A 23,700-nucleotide genomic window follows, 5' to 3' on the forward strand; every position below is an offset into this window, starting at 1 on the left:
AACTCTCTCAACTCAACCCCAACAGAATCAAACTCCCTCAACTCAATCCCAACAGATTCAAACTCCCTCAACTCAATCCCAACAGATTCAAACTCCCTCAACTCAATCCCAGCAGAATCAAACTCCCTCAACTCAATCCCAACAGATTCAAACTCCCTCAACTCAATCCCAGCAGAATCAAACTCCCTCAGATCAATCCCAGCAGAATCAACCTCCCTCAACTCAAATTTAACAGAATCAAACTCCTTCAACTCAATCACAACAGAATCAAACTCCTTCAACTCAATGCCAACAGACTCAAGCTCCAACAACTCACTTCAAGTAGACTAGAGTTCCATCAAATCCATCCCAAATTTGAGCTCCCTCAACTTGTTTCAATAAACACTACCTTTCTCCCTATCCCAGTGTATATGAACTCAACCCCGATTGCTGGACCATTGGCTTTGATTTTTATGTCATCATTGGATACAGGAATAGTGCCAGAGGACTGGTGGATAGCAAATGTGGTCCCTTTGTTCAAAAAGGGGAGCAGAGACAACCCCGGCAACTATAGACCGGTGAGCCTCACGTCTGTAGTGGGTAAAGTCTTGGAGGGGATTATAAGAGACAAGATTTATAATCATCTAGATAGGAATAATATGATCAGGGATAGTCAGCATGGCTTTGTGAAGGGTAGGTCATGCCTCACAAACCTTATCGAGTTCTTTGAGAAGGTGACTGAACAGGTAGACGAGGGTAGAGCAGTTGATGTGGTGTATATGGATTTCAGCAAAGCGTTTGATAAGGTTCCCCACGGTAGGCTATTGCAGAAAATATGGAGGCTGGGGATTGAGGGTGATTTAGAGATGTGGATCAGAAATTGGCTAGCTGAAAGAAGACAGAGGGTGGTGGTTGATGGGAAATGTTCAGAATGGAGTTCAGTTACAAGTGGAGTACCACAAGGATCTGTTCTGGGGCCGTTGCTGTTTGTCATTTTTATCAATGACCTAGAGGAAGGCGCAGAAGGGTGGGTGAGTAAATTTGCAGACGATACTAAAGTCGGTGGTGTTGTCGATAGTGTGGAAGGAAGTAGCAGGTTACAGAGGGATATAGATAAGCTGCAGTGCTGGGCTGAGAGGTGGCAAATGGAGTTTAATGTAAAGTGTGAGGTGATTCACTTTGGAAGGAAAAACAGGAATGTGGAATATTTGGCTAATGGAAAAGTTCTTGAAAGTGTGGATGAGCAGAGGGATCTAGGTGTCCATGTACATAGATCCCTGAAAGTTGCCACCCAGGTTGATAGGGTGGTGAAGAAGGCCTATGGAGTGTTGGCCTTTATTGGTAGAGGGATTGAGTTCCGGGGTCAGGAGGTCATGTTGCAGCTGTACAGAACTCTGGTACGGCCGCATTTGGAGTATTGCGTACAGTTCTGGTCACCGCATTATAGGAAGGACGTGGAGGCTTTGGAACGGGTGCAGAGGAGATTTACCAGGATGTTGCCTGGTATGGAGGGAAAATCTTATGAGGAAAGGCTGATGGACTTGAGGTTGTTTTCGTTAGAGAGAAGAAGGTTAAGAGGAGACTTAATAGAGGCATACAAAATGATCAGAGGGTTAGATAGGGTGGACAGTGAGAGCCTTCTCCCGCGGATGGAAATGGCTAGCACGAGGGGACATAGCCTTAAACTGAGGGGTAATAGATATAGGACAGAGGTCAGAGGTAGGTTCTTTACACAAAGAGTAGTGAGGCCATGGAATGCCCTACCTGCTACAGTGGTGAACTCGCCAACATTGAGGGCATTTAAAAGTTTATTGGATAAACATATGGATGATAATGGTATAGTGTAGGTTAGATGGCTTTTGTTTCGGTGCAACATCGTGGGCCGAAGGGCCTGTACTGCGCTGTATTGTTCTATGTTCTATGTTCTAACACATCTATTCCAAAACCCACCCGTTCTACCCAACAATTCTGACCTCTCACCACACAATCGTACCGGATTCTGCCTTCCTCCACCACAACCCAACTGACTTAAATTGCTCCACTATTTTGCCATAGATTCAAGTTCCATCCATTCGAACCTAAATGATTCCCCAAATAATGGCAATCTCCAAGACCCACCGACAAGGAAGAAATGAAGAACAACTTTTTGATTTGCACAACACCGACAGGGCTTGGCATACTCACATGAGTTTCTGAAGCGTGCGTTGCTGATAGACCTCATTTGAGCAGTACGTCACATAGGGGTCAAAGGTGGACGTGGCGTGCTTCTCCACAATGTCACTGATGTCAGGTATCAGAGCATTCTGTCGGTACCTTGCTTCAAGTTCCTTGAAGAACCTGTGAAAATTAGCACAACAAAAGAGATCAAATCCAGAGATTCAAGGGCTTTCTTACCTTATGTAAAATCATTAAACAGTCACTCCTGCATCAGTTTAAGCACAATTCCCACCAGCGCATATACATTCTCACAGGATCTGTTCCCCTTCCTATTACCAGTCTCAATTGGGATAATACAAAATCTTTAATTACTGATTATTATTATTGGCACATCTTCACACTCACACTGTTTCTTACTCAATGGGGAATAGTGGGGGAGCGGGACGAGATCTCTAGTTACTGATCACACTTCTGGGACAGGATTCTCCGACCCCCCCGCCGGGTCAGAGAATTGCCGGGGGCGGCGTGAATCCCGCCCCCGCCGACCGCCGAATTCTCTGGCACCGAAAATTCGGCAGGGGTATGGAATCGCGCCGCAGCGGTCGGCGGGCCCCCCCCCCCCGGCGATTCTCCGGCCCGCGATGGGCCGAGGTCCCGCTGCTGTCATGCCAGTCCCGCCGGCGTGAATCAAACCACCTACCTTACCGGCGGGACTGGCGGCACGGGCGGGCTCCGGGGTCCTGGGAGGGGGGGGAGCGTGGGGCGATCTGACCCTGGGGGGTGCCCTCACGGTGGCCTGGCCTGCGATTGGGGCCCACCGATCCACGGGCGGGACTGTGCCGTGGGGGCACTCTTTTCCTTCCGCCTTGGCCATAGCCTCCGCGATGGCCGATGCGGAAGTGACCACCCGCCTGCGCATGCGCGGGGATGACGTCAGCAGCCGCTGATGCTCCCGTGCATGCGCAGACTTCCGCCGACGAGCGAAGACCTTTCGGCCCCGGCTGGCATGGTGCCAAAGACCTTTCCCGCCGACAAGCGGCGCACCAACCACTCCGGCGCGGGCCTTGCCCCTCAAGGTGAGGGGGCAGAAAGTCGCTGATGACAACAGGGAATAAACCCAAAACTGCGGCTCCGCCTTAGCACTGTTGCTTCACAGCGCCAGGGACCCGAGTTCGATTCCCGGTTAAGGCCACTGTCTGTGCGGAGTCTGCACGTTCTCCCCGTGTCTGCGTGGGTTTCCTCCGGGTGCTCCGGTTTCCTCCCACAAGTCCCAAAAGACGTACTTGTTAGGTAATTTGGACATTCTGAATTCTCCCTCAGTGGACCCGAACAGGCGCCGGAATCTGGCGACCAGGGAATTTTTACAGTAACTTCGTTGCAGTGTTAATGTAAGCCTATTTGTGACAATAAAGATTATTATTATAGGATATCTATGAGAAACTTGAGAAAGGAAGAACAGAGAATTTGGTCAGCCTCGCACAGTATTGCACGAAATTCTTAGCACTGCTGCCTCATGGCGCCGAGTTCGATCCCGGCCGCGGGTCACTGCCCATGTGGAGTTTGCACATTCTCCCGTGTCTGTGGGGGTCTCACCCCCACAAGCCAAAAAGATGTGCAGGGTAGGTGGATTGGCCACGCTTAATTGCCCCTTCATTGGAATTTTTAATAAAAATGTTGCACTAAATTCTAATTTAGGCGTTAACTGTGGCTCAACAACAACACTTACTTTCTCGGAGGAAGTGACGATCAAAATCCTCATTGATATGGGGGTCTCTCATATAGAACATACAGTGCGGAAAGAGGCCATTTGGCCCATTGAGTCTGCACCAACCAACTTAAGCCATCACTTCCACCCAATCCCCGTAACCCAATAACCCCTCCCAGCCTTTTTGGTCACTAAGGTCAATTTAGCATGGCCAATCCACCGAACCTGCATGACTTTGGACTGTGGGAGGAAACCGGAGCACCCGGAGGAATCCCCCGCAGACACGGGGAGAACGTGCAGACTCCGCACAGACAGTGACCCAGCGGGGAATCGAACCTGGGACCCTGGCGCTGTGAAGCCACAGTGCTAACCACTATGCTACCGTGCTGCCCATAAATATGGAGGGATTCAGAAGGGGGGTGGACGGTCTCTGTTTGGGGTCTGATGGGGCATTTGATGGGAGTGGCTGGAGGGTGGGGTGGGCAAGATTTGCATTGTAGGGCACCCTCCGATGGACTTTGCGTGGGGGGCACCTACGTTTACACACTTACATCTTTGACCCATCGCAGGCTCCACTGAGTCAGGGCCAGGTTTGCAAATACTTGCACCAATCCACGCCCGGGGGAATCCCGGCCGAGGGGACCGGAGCATCACGGGGACGCGGACAATGACCCATTCGCATTCTCCAGCTGATGCAGAGCGTGTAGCTCGCTGCTGCCGCTGGCTGGGGACAGGAGCATCGGAACAGGATCGGTGCCCTTAGGCCAACGTTCGATTCTCCACCGCATTGGGAACGCCGCCACTGGCAGCGGATGGTGGGGAATACATCCTGAGATATCTATCGATCTGTCTCGAATATACTCAATGATTGAATTTGAAATGAAAATGAAAATCGCTTATTGTCACAAGTAGGCTTCAAATGAAGTTACTGTGAAAAGCCCCTAGTCGCCACATTCCGGCGCCTGTACGGGGAGGCTGGTATGAGGCTTCCACATCCCTCTGGGGCAGACAATTAAAATGATTTACCCGGGCAACACTTTGGCGGGTAAAGATGTGCAGGGTAGGTGAATTGGCCACGCTAAATTGCCCCTTAATTTGAAAAATGAATTGGGTACTCTAAATTTATTTTTAAAAATATTTACCACTCCCTGGGTGAAGAAATTACTTCTCATCTCATCCTAATTGGCATACTCCTCATTCTGAGCACGTGGGCTGGATTCTTTGTCCTGGAGGTTAAGTGCTCTCGCTGGAGTAAGTTTGCTCCTGGTCACCGCTGACGCCAGGAGCAGTGCCCAGGAGCGATTCCCTCTTCTTTTCCCTGCAAATGTATGCACGGAGGAGAGCTTGAGGGATTCTGTCGGAATCCCAGTATCAGGCCACCAAGGTTCCGCAGATGACCACGCCCGCCCCCCACAACACAAATCCTGCCCCTGCCCCCCACTGACCAGGAGGGCCATCCTCCCCCACCACCACCACGGGAACAATGGATTACCCATCCCACAGCACACAAGCACGCACGCGTGAGGATGACCTGCCCCCCCATCCCATGACCCCCCATCAGACCCTCAATAGAGACACCCCCCCCCCAGCCCCCATCAGACCCAGACCTTTATCAGACCTGTCGTCCGGGTATTTAAATGAGCCGCGAGACCTCTTCTGGCCAAAACGTACCACTTCACACTTCTCTGCATTAAATCTGATCAGCCTTGTGTCCACCCATTCCGCCAGCCTGGCCTTCTCCTCTGGAAGTCAAGCACTACCCGCCTCACAGATCAAAATGCTTCCAAATTTTGTGTCACCTGCAAATTCTGAAAGTGAACCCTGTACACCACTGAGCAGAATCTGAACCGGACCAGCTATAAAAAGCTGGGCCTGCCAGACCAGGTCAGCGACTCCTCCAGAACCCACCTTCAGACTCCGCAACGCCCGTCCATCATCGACACAAAGTGTGATGAAATGCTCTCTACGGTGCAACACATTTCAAGTAACTTTGCACCATTCGCATCAAGCAACCTGCTCAGCGCCCTACTGACCACCTTAGACATTCCTCCACCGCTCGCATGAGCAGCCGTGTGTACCAGTTATGAGACGCACTGCAGCAACTCACCAAGGCTCCTACGATCTTCCAACCCCGTGTCCTCTACCACCTAAAAGGACAAGGGCAGCAGATGCATAAGAACCCCACCAGCTGCAGGTTCCCACTCCCACCCCCCAAGCCTCACAGCTTGTTTTGTTTTGATAAATTTGAAGTTCCCAATTCTTTTTTTCCAATTAAGGGGCAATTTTTTCCAATTAAGGGGCAAAGTCCACACGGACGGTGACCCGGGGCCGGGATCGAACCCAGGCCCTCGGCGCTGTGAGGCAGCAGAGCTACCCATTGAGCCACCGCGCTACCCGCCTCTCACCGTCCTGACTTGGAAGCATATTGGCATTCCTTCACTGTCGCTGGGTGAAAATCCTGGAACTCCCTCCCTAACAGCACAGTGGGTGTACCTACACCGCAGAGACTGCAGCGGTTCAAGAAGGCAGCTCACCACCACCTTCTCAAGGGCAGTTAGGAATGGGGAACAAAGGCTGGCCCAGCCAGCAATACCCACATCTCTTAGTGAACAGAAATATTTGGTAACACTGCTGAAGCAGAATCCAATGAAACCGTTGCAGCAAATCAGAGAGGACGTTGTGACCCTGGAGGCTCTGTCAGCCTGATGACACAGTACAACCTGGGCACAAAGACTCTGACAGGAGGTCAGGCTGAGTGCCAAAGGTCACTGCAGCCAGGTCACATTCCAGCAATTCTGAAGCTTGTTGGCCAACTGAGACCCAGAATTAAAGGGACATCCTTACTTCAAAGAGCAGGTACAGCTGGTGAGATTATTCATCGGGACCTGTGTGAAGTTTTCAAAAAAGAGTCGGGAAATGTTGGTGGCATTCAGTGATGATGGGCGCGATTCAACTAATTGGGAACAAAGTCACATAGCGAGCGCGTTTGGCCGCGTGCGTCCCGGCGCTTGCAGGGCTGAGAAACATATGGGGCAGGATTCTCCGCCCCCCCCCCCCCCCCCCGTGCCGGAGAATCGCCGGGGGGGCGGCATGAATCCCGCCCCGCCGCAGGCTGCCAGTTTTTCGGCGGGGGGCGGGAATCGCATTGCGCCGGTCGCCCCCCCCCCGGCGATTCTCCACCCGGCGATGGGCCGAGCGGCCGCCCATTATCGGCCGGTCCCGCCTGGCCTGTCCGTACTGGCGGGACCTGGCTCTGAGGGCTGCCTGCGGAGTCCTCGGGGGGCGCGGAGGGGATCTGGCCTGGGGGGGGGGGGGGGGCTACGGTGGCCTTGCCCGCGATCGGGGCCCACTCTTTCCCCCGGGAAAGCTGGATCCCTCGCACTGCTGGTGCCACCTAGGTATTTTGGCAGTGTCAGGCTGGCACCCAGGTGGCAGTGCCAGGATGCCAGGCTAGCAGTGCCAGGGTGCACCAGCAATGCCAGGCATGCAGCTGGGAGCCTTCGATCCCCTAGGAGACCCTCACGAGTGCCGTTCCGTCTGGTCCCTGTTTGTGGAGGCCAGTACCAACCTGCACTCACCCGAGGTCTCCGAGGCTAAAGGGATTCCAAAGCCTCAGGTACCTCGGGAATCTGTACATTAAAGTGAGATTAGCAGTCTCGCTTTAATATGTAGGTTTGCCAAAAAAGGGGTCCCACCCATTGCAATGTTTTGTGAGATCGCGGGAGATCTCGTGAGGTGTTGCGAACCGGGTAGATCCCAGGGTGGAGTCTCCAGGCTTTTAATGGCCATGGTGCGCCACGGCTAGCTGACTTTCAGGCACAGCGTGGCAATTGGATCGCACCCAATATTACAGTAGTGATCATTCACAAAACACGAGTTCAGACACCTTGGCCGGATTCCCCAACCCAGCGCCGGGTCGGAGAATCCCCGGGGGGACGCGAGAATCACGCCCCGCTGCTCTGCCGGTGGCTTCCCCATTCTCCGGCAACCGATTATCAGCCGCCCGCGGGATTCCCCCTGTGATTCTCTGGGCCCCGATGGGCCGAGTGGCAGACGAGTTTGGACGAGTCCCGCCGGCGTGGGTTACTCAGGTGAGGACGTGGAAGGTGAGTGTGCGGGGGCCGTCCTGGAAGGGGGGGGGGGGGTCCGACCCTGGGGGGCGGGGGAGGGGGGGGGCTGCCCACGGTGGCCTGGCCCACGATCGGGGCCTACCGATCGGAGGGCGGGCTGGTTCCGTGGGGGCCTATTTTACTCCACGCCGGGCCCCTGTAGGACTCCGCCATATTGCCCGGGGGCCGGCGCGGAGAAGGGAACCCCCGCGCAAGCGCAGAAGTATGCCAGCCCTAGCGCGCATGCGAGGAACAGCCGGCGTATTTCCGCGCATGCGCGCTAGGGCCGGAATGCTTCCGCTCATGCGCGGGGGTTCCCTTCTCGCGCGGGCCGTTCCACACCGGCTGGCGCTGCGGGGACAACTCCGGTGCCAACCTCGCCGCCAAGGAAGGGGAGCATTCCCCATTATCGGGGACCGTTGACGCCGGAGTGGTTGGCGACGCTTTTCATGCCGGGTAGGGTCATAGCCCCATGATTGGAGAATCCCGCCCCTTGACAATTTGTGAATTTGAATTAATTTTCAATTGAGGATTTTTTTCTGGTCCTATCTTTTAGACAATGCACAAAGCCCTTATGGTTTTTTGTTTTAATAGTCTTTATTGTCACAAGTAGGCTTACATTAACACTGCAATGAAGTTACTGTGAAAAGCCCTGAGTCGCCTGTTCGGGTACACTAAGGGAGAATTCAGAATGTCCAAATTACTTATAGTACATCTTTTCGAGACTTGTGAGAGGAAACCGGAGCACCCGGAGGAAACCCACGCACACACGGGGAGAACATGCAGACACAGACAGTGACCCAAGTTGGGAATCGAACCTGGAACCCTGGCGCTGGGAAGCAACAGTGTTAACCACTATGCTACCGTGCTGCCCGAGAACGTCTTCATTATTCTCAAATACCGAGGGCAACTTTCAGTAACGTGCCTGAGATAACAATCTCCAAACCAAAGCTGGTATCAGTAAAAGTGACCTTGAAGCTATTGTCACAAAAAAACCTCACTAGTTCACTGATGACCTCGAGAGGTAAACCTGATCTTCGACAGTCTGGCCAAGGTCAATGCCATGACTCAATTGATAGAAGTCTTGTCTCCAAGTAGACCCCCCGCCAAGACCTCCCAATCCCCCAGAGACTCAGAAATCTAGACTGACATGATCCAAGCAGCACCATGGGCATGCGGCCCTGCCCGAGGTGCTGGCTCTCAGATGAGACATTGAACATTTTAGGTTGCTGCAAGAGATTGAGGGGCACCACTTCAAGGTAAAGCCAGGGGTTTTTCCCTGGTGTTCAAGTCAATATTTACCCCTGAAGCAACCTCACTGAAAAAAAGTTACCTGATCATTACCACACTGATGGTTGTGGAATCTTGCTGTGCACAATATGGCCGCCCTCCACGATTGTCCAACAGCGACTTCAAAAAGTAATTAATTGGCTATGAGGTGCTTTGGGGTGTCCGAAAATATTTTTTTTGGGGGGGGGGTGGTAGAATGTTCCAGGCTCGTTCGCCGGGGGTGCAAATCCCGCAATGACCGCTAACTCGCGTGAGGTCTTCCAGGCCCCTCCCCCGCCGCCGGTGATGTAATCAGGTTCATGCCCGGTAGGTATCACTATTGCGCTTCAGCAGTCGGCATGACCACGCCAGGGGTGCGGAGACCAGTGTAGTCCCCGGGTGCTCAAGGACATGACAACCTGGCACCCTGCAGCGCCAACCTGGCAGTGCCAACCTGGCAGTGCCCAGGCTGGACTTCCAGGGGACCCCATGGAGGTGGGAGTCCTCCCTCCGTGGGGATGGTGGTCGTGGAGAGCCGGGGTGGGGGGGGGGGGGGGGGGGGGGAGGGGGGGGGGGAGGGGTGGGGGGGGGAGGGGGGTCTCTGTACCCCGATGGTGGTGGGGTGGGGCCTTCAATTTCACTTTGAAATCGGGGCATTCTCGGAGCAGGACTTGCCGGCTCTAGGAAGTCCTGCTCGACCACAGTGACGGTGCAGAACACTGTTTTTTTTTCACAAAGTGTGAGGAGATCGGGAGAGAAAACCTGACTGTTTCTCAAACGCCGATTTTGAAATGAATGAAATGAAAATTGCTTATTGTCACAAGTCAGCTTCAAATGAAGTTACTGTGAAAAGCCCCGAGTCGCCACATTCCGGCGCCTGTTCGGGGAGGCTGGTACGGGAACCTGAAACTTTGACATTTTTGGGGAAACTTTTGCCCGCTATCTGAATTAAATTCTTCTTTATAATCGGAATATAGTGGACAGGATGGTAGCACAGTGGTTAGCACTGCTGCCTCACGCTGCCGAGGGCCTCGGTTTAATCCCGGCCACGGCTCATGGTCCGCTTGGAGTTTGCACATTCTCCCCGTGTCTATGTGCGTCTCACCCCCACAACCCAAAGCTGTGCAGTGAGAGAGAAAATGCCGGAAAATCTCAGCAGGTCTGGCAGCATCTGCAGGGAGAGAAAAGAGCTGACGTTTCGAGTCCGATGACTCTTTGTCAAAGCTAACAGTTAGAGAAAGTGGGGAATATTTATACTGTGGAGTGAGAATGAAAGATGAGTCATAGCCACAGAAACCCAGGGAAACCGGGTGCTAAATGGCCAGAGGACCCAAGGAGAAAGAGTGCTAATGGCAGTCTCCAGAGAGGACAAAAGATGTGAAAGGTCAAACAGCAGGGAAACTAACATCAGAGGATGAACTGTAGATGTGCGGGGAGGGGAAGGGGGATGCAAAGAGGAGAAAGGTGAAGAAAAGGTGGATAAGAATGGGGGAGAATTAAATGTATCTTAAGTAAGAAAGAAATGGTAAAAGACAGTTAAAATGAAATGAAAACAAATGGGTGGAGGTGGGGTAGAGCTGATCATCTGAAGTTGTTAAATTCGATGTTGAGACCGGAAGGCTGTAGTGTGCCTAACCGGAAGATGAGATGTTGTTCCTCCAGTTTGCGTTGTGCTTCACTGGAACATTGCAGCAGGCGAAGGACAGACATGTGGACATGGGAGCAGGGTCTTCTGTTAAAATGGCAAGCAACAGTGTTCCTTCTCAAACATGATTTCCCACCTACAGTTGTTGACAGGGCCCTCAACAGTGTGCGGTCCATCTCCCGCACCACTACCCTCGCCCCCTCCACTCCCTCCCAGAACAAGGATAGAGTCTCCCTCGTTCTCACATTTCATCCCACCAGCCTCCGTATGCAAAGCATAATCCTCCAGCATTTTCGCCAACTCCAGCGTGGTGCCACCACCAAACACATCTTCCCTTCACGCCCTCTGTCAGCATTCCGCAGAGACCGTTCCCTCCGAGACAATCTAGTCCACTCCTTCACCATACCCAGTACCGCTCCCATCACCCATGGCACCTTCACATGCAATCGCAGAAGGTGTAACACCTGCCCCTTTACCTCTTCCATGCTTAACATCCCAGGCCCAAAACACTCATTCCAGGTTAAGCAGCGTTTCACTTGCATCTCTTCCAATTTGGTCTATTGCATTCGCTGCTCCCAATGTGGTCTCCTCTATATCGGAGAGACCAAACGCAGACTGGGTGATCACTTGACTGAGCATCTTCGGTCTGTGCGCATTCAGGACCCTGACCTTCCTGTTGCTTGCCATTTTAACAAAAGACCCTGCTCCCATGCCCACAGGTCTGTTCTTGGCCTGCTGCAATGTTCCAGTGAAGCACAACGCAAACTGGAGGAACAACTGTTGCGACCATCAATCCACTCGAAGACACGTGGAGAAGTAAACCGGGGTTTTAATCAGCTTAGAACTGTGCCTGCCTGCGACCGGTACAATACTGAAGACGGCCCCGCTCTTATACTTCCTCTAAGGGGTGAAGCCATGGGCGGAGCCCGTACATGCCCCAACATATCTCCCTGTGGGCGAAGCCACACAATGGCCCATTGTGGAGCCCACAGGGTTAATAACATAACATAACATAATACACTGCACTGGTGAATTATCAGTAATTATACATTCACCACATTCACCCCCTGTTTAAAAAATGAAGTCCGGCGGGGGTGACGGCCTCATAGATTGAGTCGGTCCGGTGCCCGGATCGTACGTTGCGACCGCCGAAGCACTGGTGTTGCAGCCGGTCCGGGTGGCTGTGGAAGTGGGTCCGGTGCGGGCACAGGCGTGGACTCCGGGAGCGGCTCTTCCGGAGCTTCATTCCTGTGGACCGGTGCGGCGGGTGGGAGGGAGCACCGGAGCCATATAGGGGTGGGGGCTCGGAACACGGGAGGTTGGACGGGACATAGTGTGGGGGATGCAGTAGTGGGAGTGGTGTTGGAGCCTGCGGGCGCCAGGTCCCGGAGGGAGACGGTATCTTGCCGGCCATCGGGGTGTTCGACGTACGCATAGTGTGGGTTGGAGTGCAGGAGCTGGACCCTCTCTACCAGGGGGTCGGTCTTATGGCTCCGAACATGTTTTCGGAGGAGGACTGGACCCGGTGTCATCAGCCAGGGTGGAAGCCAAGCCCCTGAGGTAGTTCCGCTAGGGAAAACAAACAAGTGGTCATGAGGAGTCTGGTTTGTGGCTGTGCAAAGGAGGGACCTAATAGCGTGGAGCGCATCGGGAGGACCTCCTGCCAGTGAGAAACTGGGAGATTCCTGGACCGCAGGGTCAGTAGGACGGTCTTCCAGACCGTCGCGTTCTCCCTCTCCACCTGCCCGTTTCCCCTGGGGTTATAACTGGTAGTCCTGCTCGAGGTGATGCCCTTACTGAGCAGGTACTGACATAGTTCGTCGCTCATGAACGACGAGCCCCTGTCGCTGTGGACATAACTGGGGAAAACAAACAGGGTGAAGACACTATGCAGGGCTTTAATGACAGTGGGGGTGGTCATATCAGGGCACGGGATGGCAAATGGGAAGCGGGAGAACTCATCTATGATGTTAAGGAAGTACGTGTTGCGGTTATTGGAGGGGAGGGGCCCTTTGAAATCAATACTGAGGCGTTCAAAGGGCCGGGATGCCTTTACCAGGTGGGCCTTATCCGGTCGATAGAAGTGCGGTTTACACTCCGCATAGAGTTGGCAGTCTCTGGTTATAGCTCTGACCTCCTCGGTGGAGTAGGACTGGTTGCGGGCCTTGATGTAATGGGCGAGCCGGGTGACCCCCGGGCGGCAGAGTTCATCGTGGATAACCCGTAGTCGGTCATCTTGCGCGCTGGCACAGGTGCCGCGGGACAGGGCATCTGGGGGCTCGTGGAGCTTCCCAGGACGATATACTATATCGTAGTTATAGGTGGAGAGTTCGATCCTCCACCTCAAGATTTTATCATTCTTGATTTTGCCCTGCTGCGTATTGGCGAACATGAAGGCAACCGTTGGTCGGTGACGAGGGTAAACCTCCTACCAGCGAGGTAGTGCCTCCAGTGCTGCACGGCTTCCACGATGGCTTGGGCTTCTTTTTCGACCGAGGAGTGTCGAATTTCAGAGGTGGTGAGGGTGCGTGAAAAGAACGCTACCGGTCTGCCTGCTTGGTTGAGGGTGGCGGCAAGAGCAACCTCTGAGGCGTCGCTGTCCACCTGGAAGGGGACGGACTCGTCCACCGCACGCATCGCAGCTTTGGCGATGTCCGCCTTGATGCAGTTGAAGGCCTGGCGGGCCTCGGTTGCCAGTGGAAAGAGGGTGGCCTTAAATAGTTGGCGGGCATTGTCCGCATACTGGGGGACCCACTGGGCATAATCGGAGAAAAATCCAAGGCACCTCTCCAGGGCCTTGGGACAGTGAGGGAGAGGGAGTTGTAGGAGGGGGCTCATACAGTCAGGGTCGGGCCCTAGGACCCCGTTTTCCACGACGAAGCCGAGGATGGCTAGCCTGGTTGTGCGGAAAACGCATTTCTCCTTGTTGTAGGTGAGGTTGAGTTTTTGGGCGGTTTGGAGGAATCGGTGGAGGTTGGCGTCGTGGTCCTGCTGATCATGGCCGCAGATGGTGACATTGTCCAAGTACGGAAACGTGGCCCGCAGCCCGTACTGGTCCACCATTCGGTCCATCGCTCGTTGGAACACCGAAACCCCGTTCATGACGCCAAAGGGGACCAGGAGGAAGTGGAAAAGGCGGCCGCCTGCCTCAAACGCCGTGTAATGGCGGTCCTCCGGGCGGATTGGGAGCTGGTGGTACGCAGACTTCAGATCCACTGTGGAGAACACGCGGTAGTGCGCGATCTGATTTACCACGTCTGCAATCCAGGGAAGGGGGTATGCTTCGAGTTGCATAAACTGGTTAACGGTCTGTCTGTAATCAACCATCATCTGAAACTTTTCCCCGGTCTTGACGACCACCACCTGAGCTCTCCAGGGACTATTGCTGGCCTCTATGACCCCTTCCCGCAAGAGACGCTGGACCTCGGACCTAATGAACGTCCTGTCCTTCATGCTATACCGCCTGCTTCTGGTGGCTACTGGCTTGCAATCGGCGGTGAGGTTTGCGAAGAGGGGGTGGGGGGGGGTCGATTTTTAGGGTCGCGAGGCTGCATATAGTGATCGGGGGCAGGGGCCCCCTGAACTAAGAGTTAGGCTCCTGAGGTTGCACTGGAAGTCGAGTCCCAAAAGGAGAGGAGCGCACAGGTCTGGGAACACATATAGTTGAAAATTAGCGTACTCAGCGCCCTGTATCGCTAGGGTTGCAGTAGTGCACCCTTGGATTTGCACCGAGTGCGACCCAGAGGCGATGGATATGGTTTGTTGCATCGGGAATACTGGGAGCGAGCAGCGTCTTACCATGTCCGGGTGAATGAAGCTCTCTGTGCTCCCGGAGTCGAAGAGGCAAGGTGTCTCGTACCCGTTAACCCAGACGGCCATCAGGGAGCTCCGGAGGTGCTTAAGTCACGACTGGTCCAGGGTGACCACGCTGAGTTGTGGGTAGCCGGCGGCATGATCGGAGGTGCTGGGGCGGCCCCGCGATGGCTGTCCGTGTAGGTCGTACGCGTCGAGCGGCACAGCAGATGGCGGGCGTGGCGGGCTGTGAGGAAGATGGCATCCAAGATGGCGTCCCCCATGGATCGCACGTGGCCGGCCACGTGGGGATGGCCCAAGGTGGCGGCCCCCATGAGTCGCACGTGTTGTGCGGAGGCGGAGGCGGCAGACACGCTGCCACCTTGCGGGGTCTGCGGGCCTGTGAGTCTGTGGATCGGGTCTGTGAGATCGAGTTCTTAGACCTGGACAGGCAGACCTCGGCTAAGTGTCCTTTTCGTCCGCAGATGCTGCAGTTCGCGTTGCGGGCCGGGCAGTGCTGTCTGGGGTGTTGGGACTGGATGCAAAAATAGCAGGCTAGCCCCCCATGATGGGTGGGCGTCCGTGCGGCACAGGCCTGGGGTAGTCTCTGGACGGGGGCCCACGAGGGGGTCACGTGGTCGGCCGGGAACGCAGTAAGGCTCTGAAAAGCGACCTCCAGAGAGGTAGCCAGTTTTACCGTGTCGTCCAGGTTCTGGACCCCTTTTTCGAGCAGGCGCTGTCTCACATAGTTCGATCGGACCCCCGCCACGTAAACGTCTCGGACGGCGAGCTCCATGTGCTGAGGGGCCGTAACAGCCTGGTAGTTACAGTTGCGCGCGAGGGCTTTGAGGTCGCTTAGGTAATCATCTAGTGACTCCCCGGGGCGCTGGCGGCGAGTGGTGAAGACGTGTCGCGCGTAGACCTCGTTCACAGGTCGCACATAGAGGAGTTTGAGTAGTGCGAGGGCCTCTGTATAGGAAGTGGCTTCGTCGAGCTGGACAGAAATGCGATGGCTCACCCGTGCGTGGAGGAGGCTCAGCTTCTGTTCATCCGTGATGGATGGCGTAGACGACGCGGCGAGATAGCCCTTGAAGCACCGAAGCCAGTGCGAAATAATTTATTTTGCCTCCACGGCCTGTGGATCGAGTTCCAGTCTGTCAGGTTTGAGGGCTGATTCCTTAGTAGTATTTTAAGCTGATTAAATTGATGTGACCATCAATTCACTCAAAGACACGTGGAGAAGTAAACCGGGGTTTTAATCAGCTTAGAACTGAGCCTGCCTGTGACTGGTACAACACTGAAGGCGGCCCCGCAGGTCAGCTGCTCTTATACTTCCTGTAAAGGGGGTGGAGCCATGGGCGGAGCCTGTACATGCCCCAACATATCCCCTGTGGGTGAAGCCACACAATGGCCCATAGGTGGAGCCCACAGTGTTAATAACATAACACAGTGCACTGGTGAATTATCCGTAATTATACATTCACAACAACAACATCTCATCTTCCGGTTAGGCTCGCGACAGCCTTCCTGCCTGAACATCGAATTCAACAACGTCAGATGATCAGCTCTACCCCATCTCGACCCATTTGTTTTCATTTAATTTTAACTGTCTTTTACCATTTCTTTCTTTCTTAATATATATTTAATTTCCCCCCCCTCCAATCTTATCCACCTTTCCTGCACCTTTCTCCTCTTTGCTTCCCTCTTCCCCTCCCCCCACATCTACAGTTCATCCTCTGATGGTAGTTTCCCTGCTGTTTGGCCTTTCACACCTTTTGTCCTCTCTGGGGACTGCCATTAGCACTCTTTCCCCTGGGTTTCTGTGGCCATTAGCATCCGGTTTCCCTGGGTTTCTGTGGCTATGACTCATTTTTCATTCTGACTCCACAGTATAAATATTTCCCACTTTCTCTGTCTGTTAGCTTTGACAAAGAGTCATTGGACTTGAAACGTTAGCTCCTTTCTCTCCCGACAGATGCTGCCAGACTTGCTGAAATTTTCCAGCATTTTCTCTTTCTTTTCAGATTCCAGTACCACTCTCCAATCCCCTGGTACCACCCCTGTTTGATTGAATTATCATTGGGCGGCATGGTGGCACAATGGTTAGCACTGCTGCCTCACGCCGCTGAGGACCCAGGTTTGATCCTGGCCCCGGCTCACTGTCCGTGTTTGTGCATTCTCCCCCCTGTCTGCATGAGTCTCAGTCCCACAATCCAAACATATGCAGGGTAGATGAATTGAGCACTAAATAGCCCCTTAATTGGGGGGGGGAAATAATTGGGTACTCTAAATTTACTAAAACAATTATCATTGCACTTTGTGGTGACAGGACATACATATAGATACATAGAAGATAGGAGCAGGAGGAGGCCTTTTGGCCCTTCGAGCCTGCTCCCCCATTCATCACGATCATGGCTGATCATCCATGAGAGAGTAGTTAGAAAGCATACGGGACCTTGGTCTTCATTAATAGAGTTATTGAGTGTAAAAGCAGGGACGTTATGCTGAATCTGTATACAACTCTAGATAGTCAACACCTTTCCAAAAGGTAGAGGAGTCTAGAAATAGAGGGCATAGGTTTAAGATGAGAGGGGAGAGATACAAAAGAGACCAGAGGGGAAATTATTTCACACAGAGGCTGGTGGGCGTCTGGAACGAGCTGCCAGAGGCAGTGGTAGAGGCGGGTACAATTCTTTACTTTATAAAACAACTAGATAGTTGCATGGGCAGGGTGGGTGTAGAGGGATATGGGCCAAATGCGGGCAAGTGGGACTAGTTTAGTGATGGAAACTGGGCGGCATGGACCAGCTGGGCCGAAGGGCCTGTTTCCATGCTGTAAACATCTATGACACTCTATCCGTAGTAATTTGCTTTTATCCAAAGATGTGCAGAGCAGGTGGATTGGCCACGCTAAATTTCCCCTTCATTGGAAAAAAAGAATTGGGTACTCTAAATTTATTTTTTAAATACCGGAATATAGTCTCATAGCAACATATTTTACCACTTCCATTCATCTGTCTATTAAACATGGACAATGAATGCCTGCCCTGCCTGAAATGGTCAATCAAGGACTGACGAAGTCACACCTTGAAGATTCCTGCAGACCACATTTTAACACAAAAGCTTTGTTTCTTCTGAATTAGCATCAGAGCTTCCTGTGATGTCAAAGTTAATCGGTGTGCGGGAATAGAATGGCGAGAAGGACACTCTGCAGCTCTGACTGAATAATGAATTGAAGGTGCTTCATTTCAAAGGCTATATATTTAAATTCTTCATGCAACAGTGGAGCCTAAACAAACCTCTTGGACACAGGGCCCCTCATCGAAAAAAACAAACGCCTGCAAAAAGAGATCAAGACAGCCTCGTATCGTATGTGTCTGCCCTGATTTAGCTGATGACGTCGACCCCTCTGAGAAAAATGATAGAGCAGAGTACTTTCCATGGGAAGAGATTAGGTGCAGTGGATGTCCAAAGAGACTTGGGGGTTCAGGTGCACAGATTTTTGAAATGCCAGGAACAAGTGCAGAAAATAATCAAAAATGCTAATGTAATGCTAGCCTTTATATCTAGAGTATTGGAGTATAAAGGCTGGGGTTATGCTGCAGCTATACAAAACCCTGGTTCGCTCCCACTTGGGAGTACTGTGAGCAGTACTGGGCACCACATCGTAGGAAGGATATATTGGCCTTGGAGGGAGTGTAACGTCGGTTACAAAAATAATACCTGGATTACAGGGATTGAATTCCATCGGGCAGGAGATACAGAAGTCTGAGAACACGCACCAACAGACTCAAAAACAGCTTGTTCCCCACTGTCACCAGACTCCTAAATGACCCTCTTATGGACTGACTTCATTAACACTACACCCTGTATGCTTCATCCGATGCCAGTGCTTATGTAGTTACATTGTATATCTTGTGTTGCCCTATTATGTATTTTCTTTTAATCCCTTTTCTTCTCATGTACCTAATGATCTGTTGAGCTGCTCGCAGAAAAATATTTTTCACTGTACCTCGGCACACGTGACAATAAACAAATCCAATCCAATCCAACAAGGTGAGATTACTCAAAGCAGATCTGTTTTCGTTAGAATTTAGAAGGTTAAGGGGTGATCTGATTGAAGTATTCAAGATATTAACAGTGAAAGACAGGGTAGATAAAGATTTCCACTGATTCAGGAGAGATGTTAGGAAGAACTTATCCACTCAAAGGGTGGTTGAGGTTTGGAACTCTCTCCCACAAACAGCAGTTGAAGCTAGATCAGTTGTTAATTTTAAACCTGAGATGGATAAGATTTTTTAAAGCAAAGATATTAAGGGATGTGGGCCAATGGCAGGTAGATGGAGTTAAGCCACAGATCAGCCAAAATCTCAGGTTCGAGGGGCTGAATGGGCTACTATGTTCCTGTGTTCCTCTCCAGTGGTTTGTGCGTTTATGCCCCACTCTGAGGACATCAGCACAATATTTTGGCGGACATTCCCATTGCAGCAACGAGGGAGTGCAGCATCATTGGAGGTTCCGTGTCTTGGGGCGGGATTCTATTTTGTAAAAAATTTTGAGCATCCAATTTTTTTTCCCCAATTAAGGGACAATTTAGCTTGACCAACGCACCTACCCTGCACATCTTTTTGGGTTGTGGGGGTTAACCCACGCAGACAGGGGGAGAATGTGCAAACGCCACACGGATAGTGACCCGGGGCCGGGATCGAACCCGGGTCCTTGTCGCCATGAGGCAGCAGTGCTAATTGGTTGGGATTCCAAACAGAGAGCCCCATCTTCCCTCTCTGGGAATAATCTGTAAAAGAACTGGAGAGTTTGTACTGCCTCCTGGTCAATAATGGTCATTAACACATCATTGTTTATTGGCCCTTGATGTGTGCATTTCCTACAGTGCAAATTACACCTCTACAGCACTTGATGGAAATCCTTTCATCATTTTCAGTGTCTCAATCAGGGCACCCTATACTCTCCCTATTCTTCCCCTAACAATTCCCACCCCCACCCCCGCCACTGTCTGCTAACGGACGATTATAAATTTATATCACTTGTGAACTTAAAGTATATTTTTAAACATTGCCAATCAGTGCAAGTCATTATCCGCTGATCATTCTCTGAAAACGGGCTATAACTTGCAAAACGTCGGCTGGATTCCTTTGTGTGAGGAATACCACGGAAACAGCGGGTGCTGTGGCTGAAGTCCAAAGCACAGGAAGGCTTCGATCTGATCTGCAAATAAATTCACCCTTCAATGGACCACTGTAAATTCCTCCCCACATTCACAGCAAACCGGCAGTTACAACCCAATAAAACAGGAGTGGTAATAAAGGGCTTTGCGAAGGCACTGCCTTCAGCAACAGGGGGTGTCACTGCTCAATGGAGGGCCTCCTGAATAATTAACGTCCTGCCGTTTGCAAACTGTAGCTACGGAGCTTTAGGGCGGGAAAGACTGAGAGACTTGAATTATAGTCACCGCTAGGAGTCACAGACAGCGTGCAGGAAGGTTCGTTTAGCTGCGCGAGAGGATCCGTGGTCAAAAACCTTCTGACCAAGCTTCTACGGATGAGCGACTTCAGCTCGGTGGAGAGACTGCAGAAACTGGGATTGCTGGCCTCAGAGCAGGGAAGAGTATGAGAGATTTAAGGAGGTGTTCAAAACAAGAAGACACTATTTCCACTGGCAGGTGGGTGGGTAACGAGGGGACACAGATTTAAGATAATTGACAATAGCATCACATGGGAGATGAGGGGAATGGTTCCAATGCAGTAACTTGTAACGATTTGGAAGAAATGCTCTCCATTTTAAAATCTTCAAATCTCTTCACGACCTCAACCCTCTCGAACCTCCTCCAGCTCTACAACGCCCGAGACCTCTGCGCCCCTTCCAACCCTGGATTCCTGCGCTACCCCGATTTTAATCGCTCAACCATTGTCTGTGCCTTCCGTCATGTGGGCCCATGGCTGTGGCATTCCCTCACGAAATCTCTCCGCTTTGCTACCGTGCCTTTGCCCACCATACATTCCTGAACTTTCCTCTCCCCCTGTCTGCGTGGGTCTCACCCCCATAATAATAATAATCTTTTATTGTCACAAATATGAAGTTACTGTGAAAAACCCGAGTCGCCACATTCTGGCGCCTGTTCGGGGAGGCCGGTACGGGAATTGAACCCGGGCTGCTGGCCTTGTTCTGCATTACAAACCAGCTGCCTAGCCCACTGAGCTAAACCAGCCCAAAAATAACCCCAAAGGATTGGCCACGCTAAATTGCTCCTGAATTGTAAAAAAAAGAATTGGGTGCTCTAAATTTAAAAAATATATATTTTTAAATTACAAAAAACGTAATCTTCCTCTTTGACCAATCATTTTGGCTCCTGCCCTAATACCTTCTTATGGGTTGGGTGTCACATTTTCCACAGAACTAGCAGCAAGTATGGTAAGGGTGGCAGGAGAGTGGCAATCTCATAGTCACCTGACTAAGTCCAAGGTGCGAAGGCTTGTGGACAGCCTTCCTGCCCACGTATCGACAGAGGGTTCTAAGTGGGCTGTTGGTATTTCCCAAGTGGCAGGTGGGGAACTGGCTATGCAGAAACTCTATTGAGTTTTCTTGTGAGTTCCTGGGGGTGAGGAGGGGGGAGAGAGCTCCCAGTGGGGTGAGGGTGTCTGTCATTCAAAGGCAGCATTTCAGTGCCTGATCAAAGGACCCGGCATCGGGAAGCAGGATCCGTTGAAAGCAAACTCCCTCGCCTTGGCACCCATCCCCCCCTCCTCCTCTCCACCGACCGCCATCCCCTCTTTGATCCTCGGCCTCAGGTGCGTTATCTGTAGCAGGCACTGCTCTCTGTGGCGAGGTGCCCACACCTGCTCCCGGGAAGGAGGGTGGGAGCGGTATTTCCAACCCCAGGGTCCTTAATCATAGGGTTTTCCAACGGTGGCCACTTATGACATTTACTATGATGGGCATTCCCCAAGGGAAGTGATGTTGGCTTTCCAGTGAACGGGCAAGACCCCATCACCAAGATTAAATTCTTTGGCAGCACTCCTGCGAGGTTTTACTATGTTAAAGGTGTTAGATAAGCAGATTCAATAGTAACTTTCAAAAAGGAATTGGCCAAAGATTTGAAAAGAAGACATTTGTGATTATCACCCTGTAAATCCTTCGAATGTGGCAGGTGGTAAGATTCATAGAACCCCTACAGTGCAAAAGGAGGCCATTCGGCCAATCGAGTCTGCACCGACTTTCGAAAGAGCACTCTGCCCATGTCCACTCCTTAACCTATTCCCGTAACCTAATCTGCACATCCCTGGACACTAAGAGGCAATTTAGCGTGGCCCATCTATCCTAACCTGCACATCTTTGTACTGTGGGAGGAAACTGATGGACCTGGAGAAAACCCATGCAGCAGTGCCACATGGTCAAAACTGAACCCAGGTCCCTGACGTTGTGAGGCAACAGTGCGAACCATTTTATTCAAATTTTTTAGTAAACTCAAATTTCACTATTTGCCATGGTGGGATTCGAACCTGGGACCCCCAGATCCTGGATTACTAGATCAGGGATAGGATAATACCACTACGCACCATCACTTTTCTGGGAGTGGGAGAGTATCCGGGTCAGCCATACTGCAGAAGGCAATAGCAGACCACTGCACTACTTGGCTAAGGATCATAGACCAGACCTACCGAAGTCCATGGTTCCCTTAGGGCATGGTACCTGGAGGGGGACGGATTCCAATCATTCCATTCCCACCCCCTCCATTATTTCCCTTATTCCCTTTCTTTTTAAAAAAATATATTTTATTCAAAATTTTTGGCCAACCATGACAGTACATTGTGTATCCTTTATACAGTAATATAACAATATAAATAACAATTGCCAGTTTTAAGCAAGAAATAAATAATATATAAACAACATCAAAATTAAAAAACAAAACTAAATGGCAACTGCCTTGTCCCAGATAAATACTCTCCAAAAATACAATTCAGCAGTCCAATATACAATTACCTATAACAACAACCTATACATATTATACATATACACTAACATCCCTGAGAGTCCTTCTGGTTCCTCCCCCCCCCCGGGGTGCTGCTGCTGTCTTCTTCTTTTCCATTCCCTCTATCTTTCTGTGAGGTATTTGACGAACGGTTGCCACCGCCTGGTGAACCCTTGAGCCGATCCCCTTAGGACAAACTTAATCCGTTCCAACTTTATAAACCCTGCCATGTCATTTATCCAGGTCTCCACACCCGGGGGCTTGGCTTCCTTCCACATCAACAGTATCCTGCGCCGGGCTACTAGGGACGCAAAGGCCAAAACATCAGCCTCTTTCGCCTCCTGCACTCACGGCTCTTCTGCAACCCCGAATATAGCCAACCCCCAGCTTGGTTCGACCTGGACCCCCACCACCTTCGAAAGCACCTTTGTCACCCCCACCCAAAACCCCTGTAGTGCCGGACATGACCAGAACATGTGGGTGTGATTCGCTGGGCTTCTCGAGCATCTTGCACACCTATCCTACACTCCAAAAAATTTACTGAGCCGTGCTCCAGTCATATGCGCCCTGTGTAACATCTTAAATTGTATCAGGCTTAGCCTGGCACACGAGGACGATGAGTTTACCCTACTTAGGGCATCAGCCCACAGTCCCTCCTCAATCTCCTCCCCCAGCTCCTCTTCCCATTTCCCTTTCAGCTCATCTACCATAATCTCCCCCTCGTCCCTCATTTCCCTATATATGTCTGATACCTTACCGTCCCCCACCCATGTCTTTGACATCACTCTGTCCTGCACCTACTGCGTCGGGAGCTGCGGGAATTCCCTCACCTGTTGCCTCGCAAAAGCCCTCAGTTGCATATACCGGAATGCATTCCCTTGGGGCAACCCATGTTTTTCGGTCAGCGCTCCCAGACTTGCAAACGTCCCATCTACAAACAGATCTCTCAATTGTGTTACTCCTGCTCTTTGCCATGTTCCAAATCCCCCATCCATTCTCCCCGGAGCAAACCTATGGTTATTTCTTATCGGGGACCACATCGAGGCTCCCTTCTTAC

The 23,700-nt window shown here is 51.8% G+C and overlaps 1 protein-coding gene across 2 annotated transcripts in view; it reads right to left on the minus strand.

The window, feature by feature from the left end:
- Positions 1-23,700, minus strand: part of LOC140389567 (rho guanine nucleotide exchange factor 26-like) — a 274,737-nt gene that overhangs the window by 118,958 nt on the left and 132,079 nt on the right. For both annotated transcript variants that reach the window (XM_072473800.1, XM_072473799.1), the window contains exon 7: positions 2,164-2,316. In XM_072473800.1, the coding sequence (XP_072329901.1) occupies positions 2,164-2,316 (153 nt within the window). The remainder of the gene's footprint in view (positions 1-2,163; positions 2,317-23,700) is intronic.

The sequence above is a fragment of the Scyliorhinus torazame genome, chromosome 14 (genome assembly GCF_047496885.1).
Source record: "Scyliorhinus torazame isolate Kashiwa2021f chromosome 14, sScyTor2.1, whole genome shotgun sequence".
Lineage (NCBI taxonomy): Eukaryota > Metazoa > Chordata > Chondrichthyes > Carcharhiniformes > Scyliorhinidae > Scyliorhinus > Scyliorhinus torazame.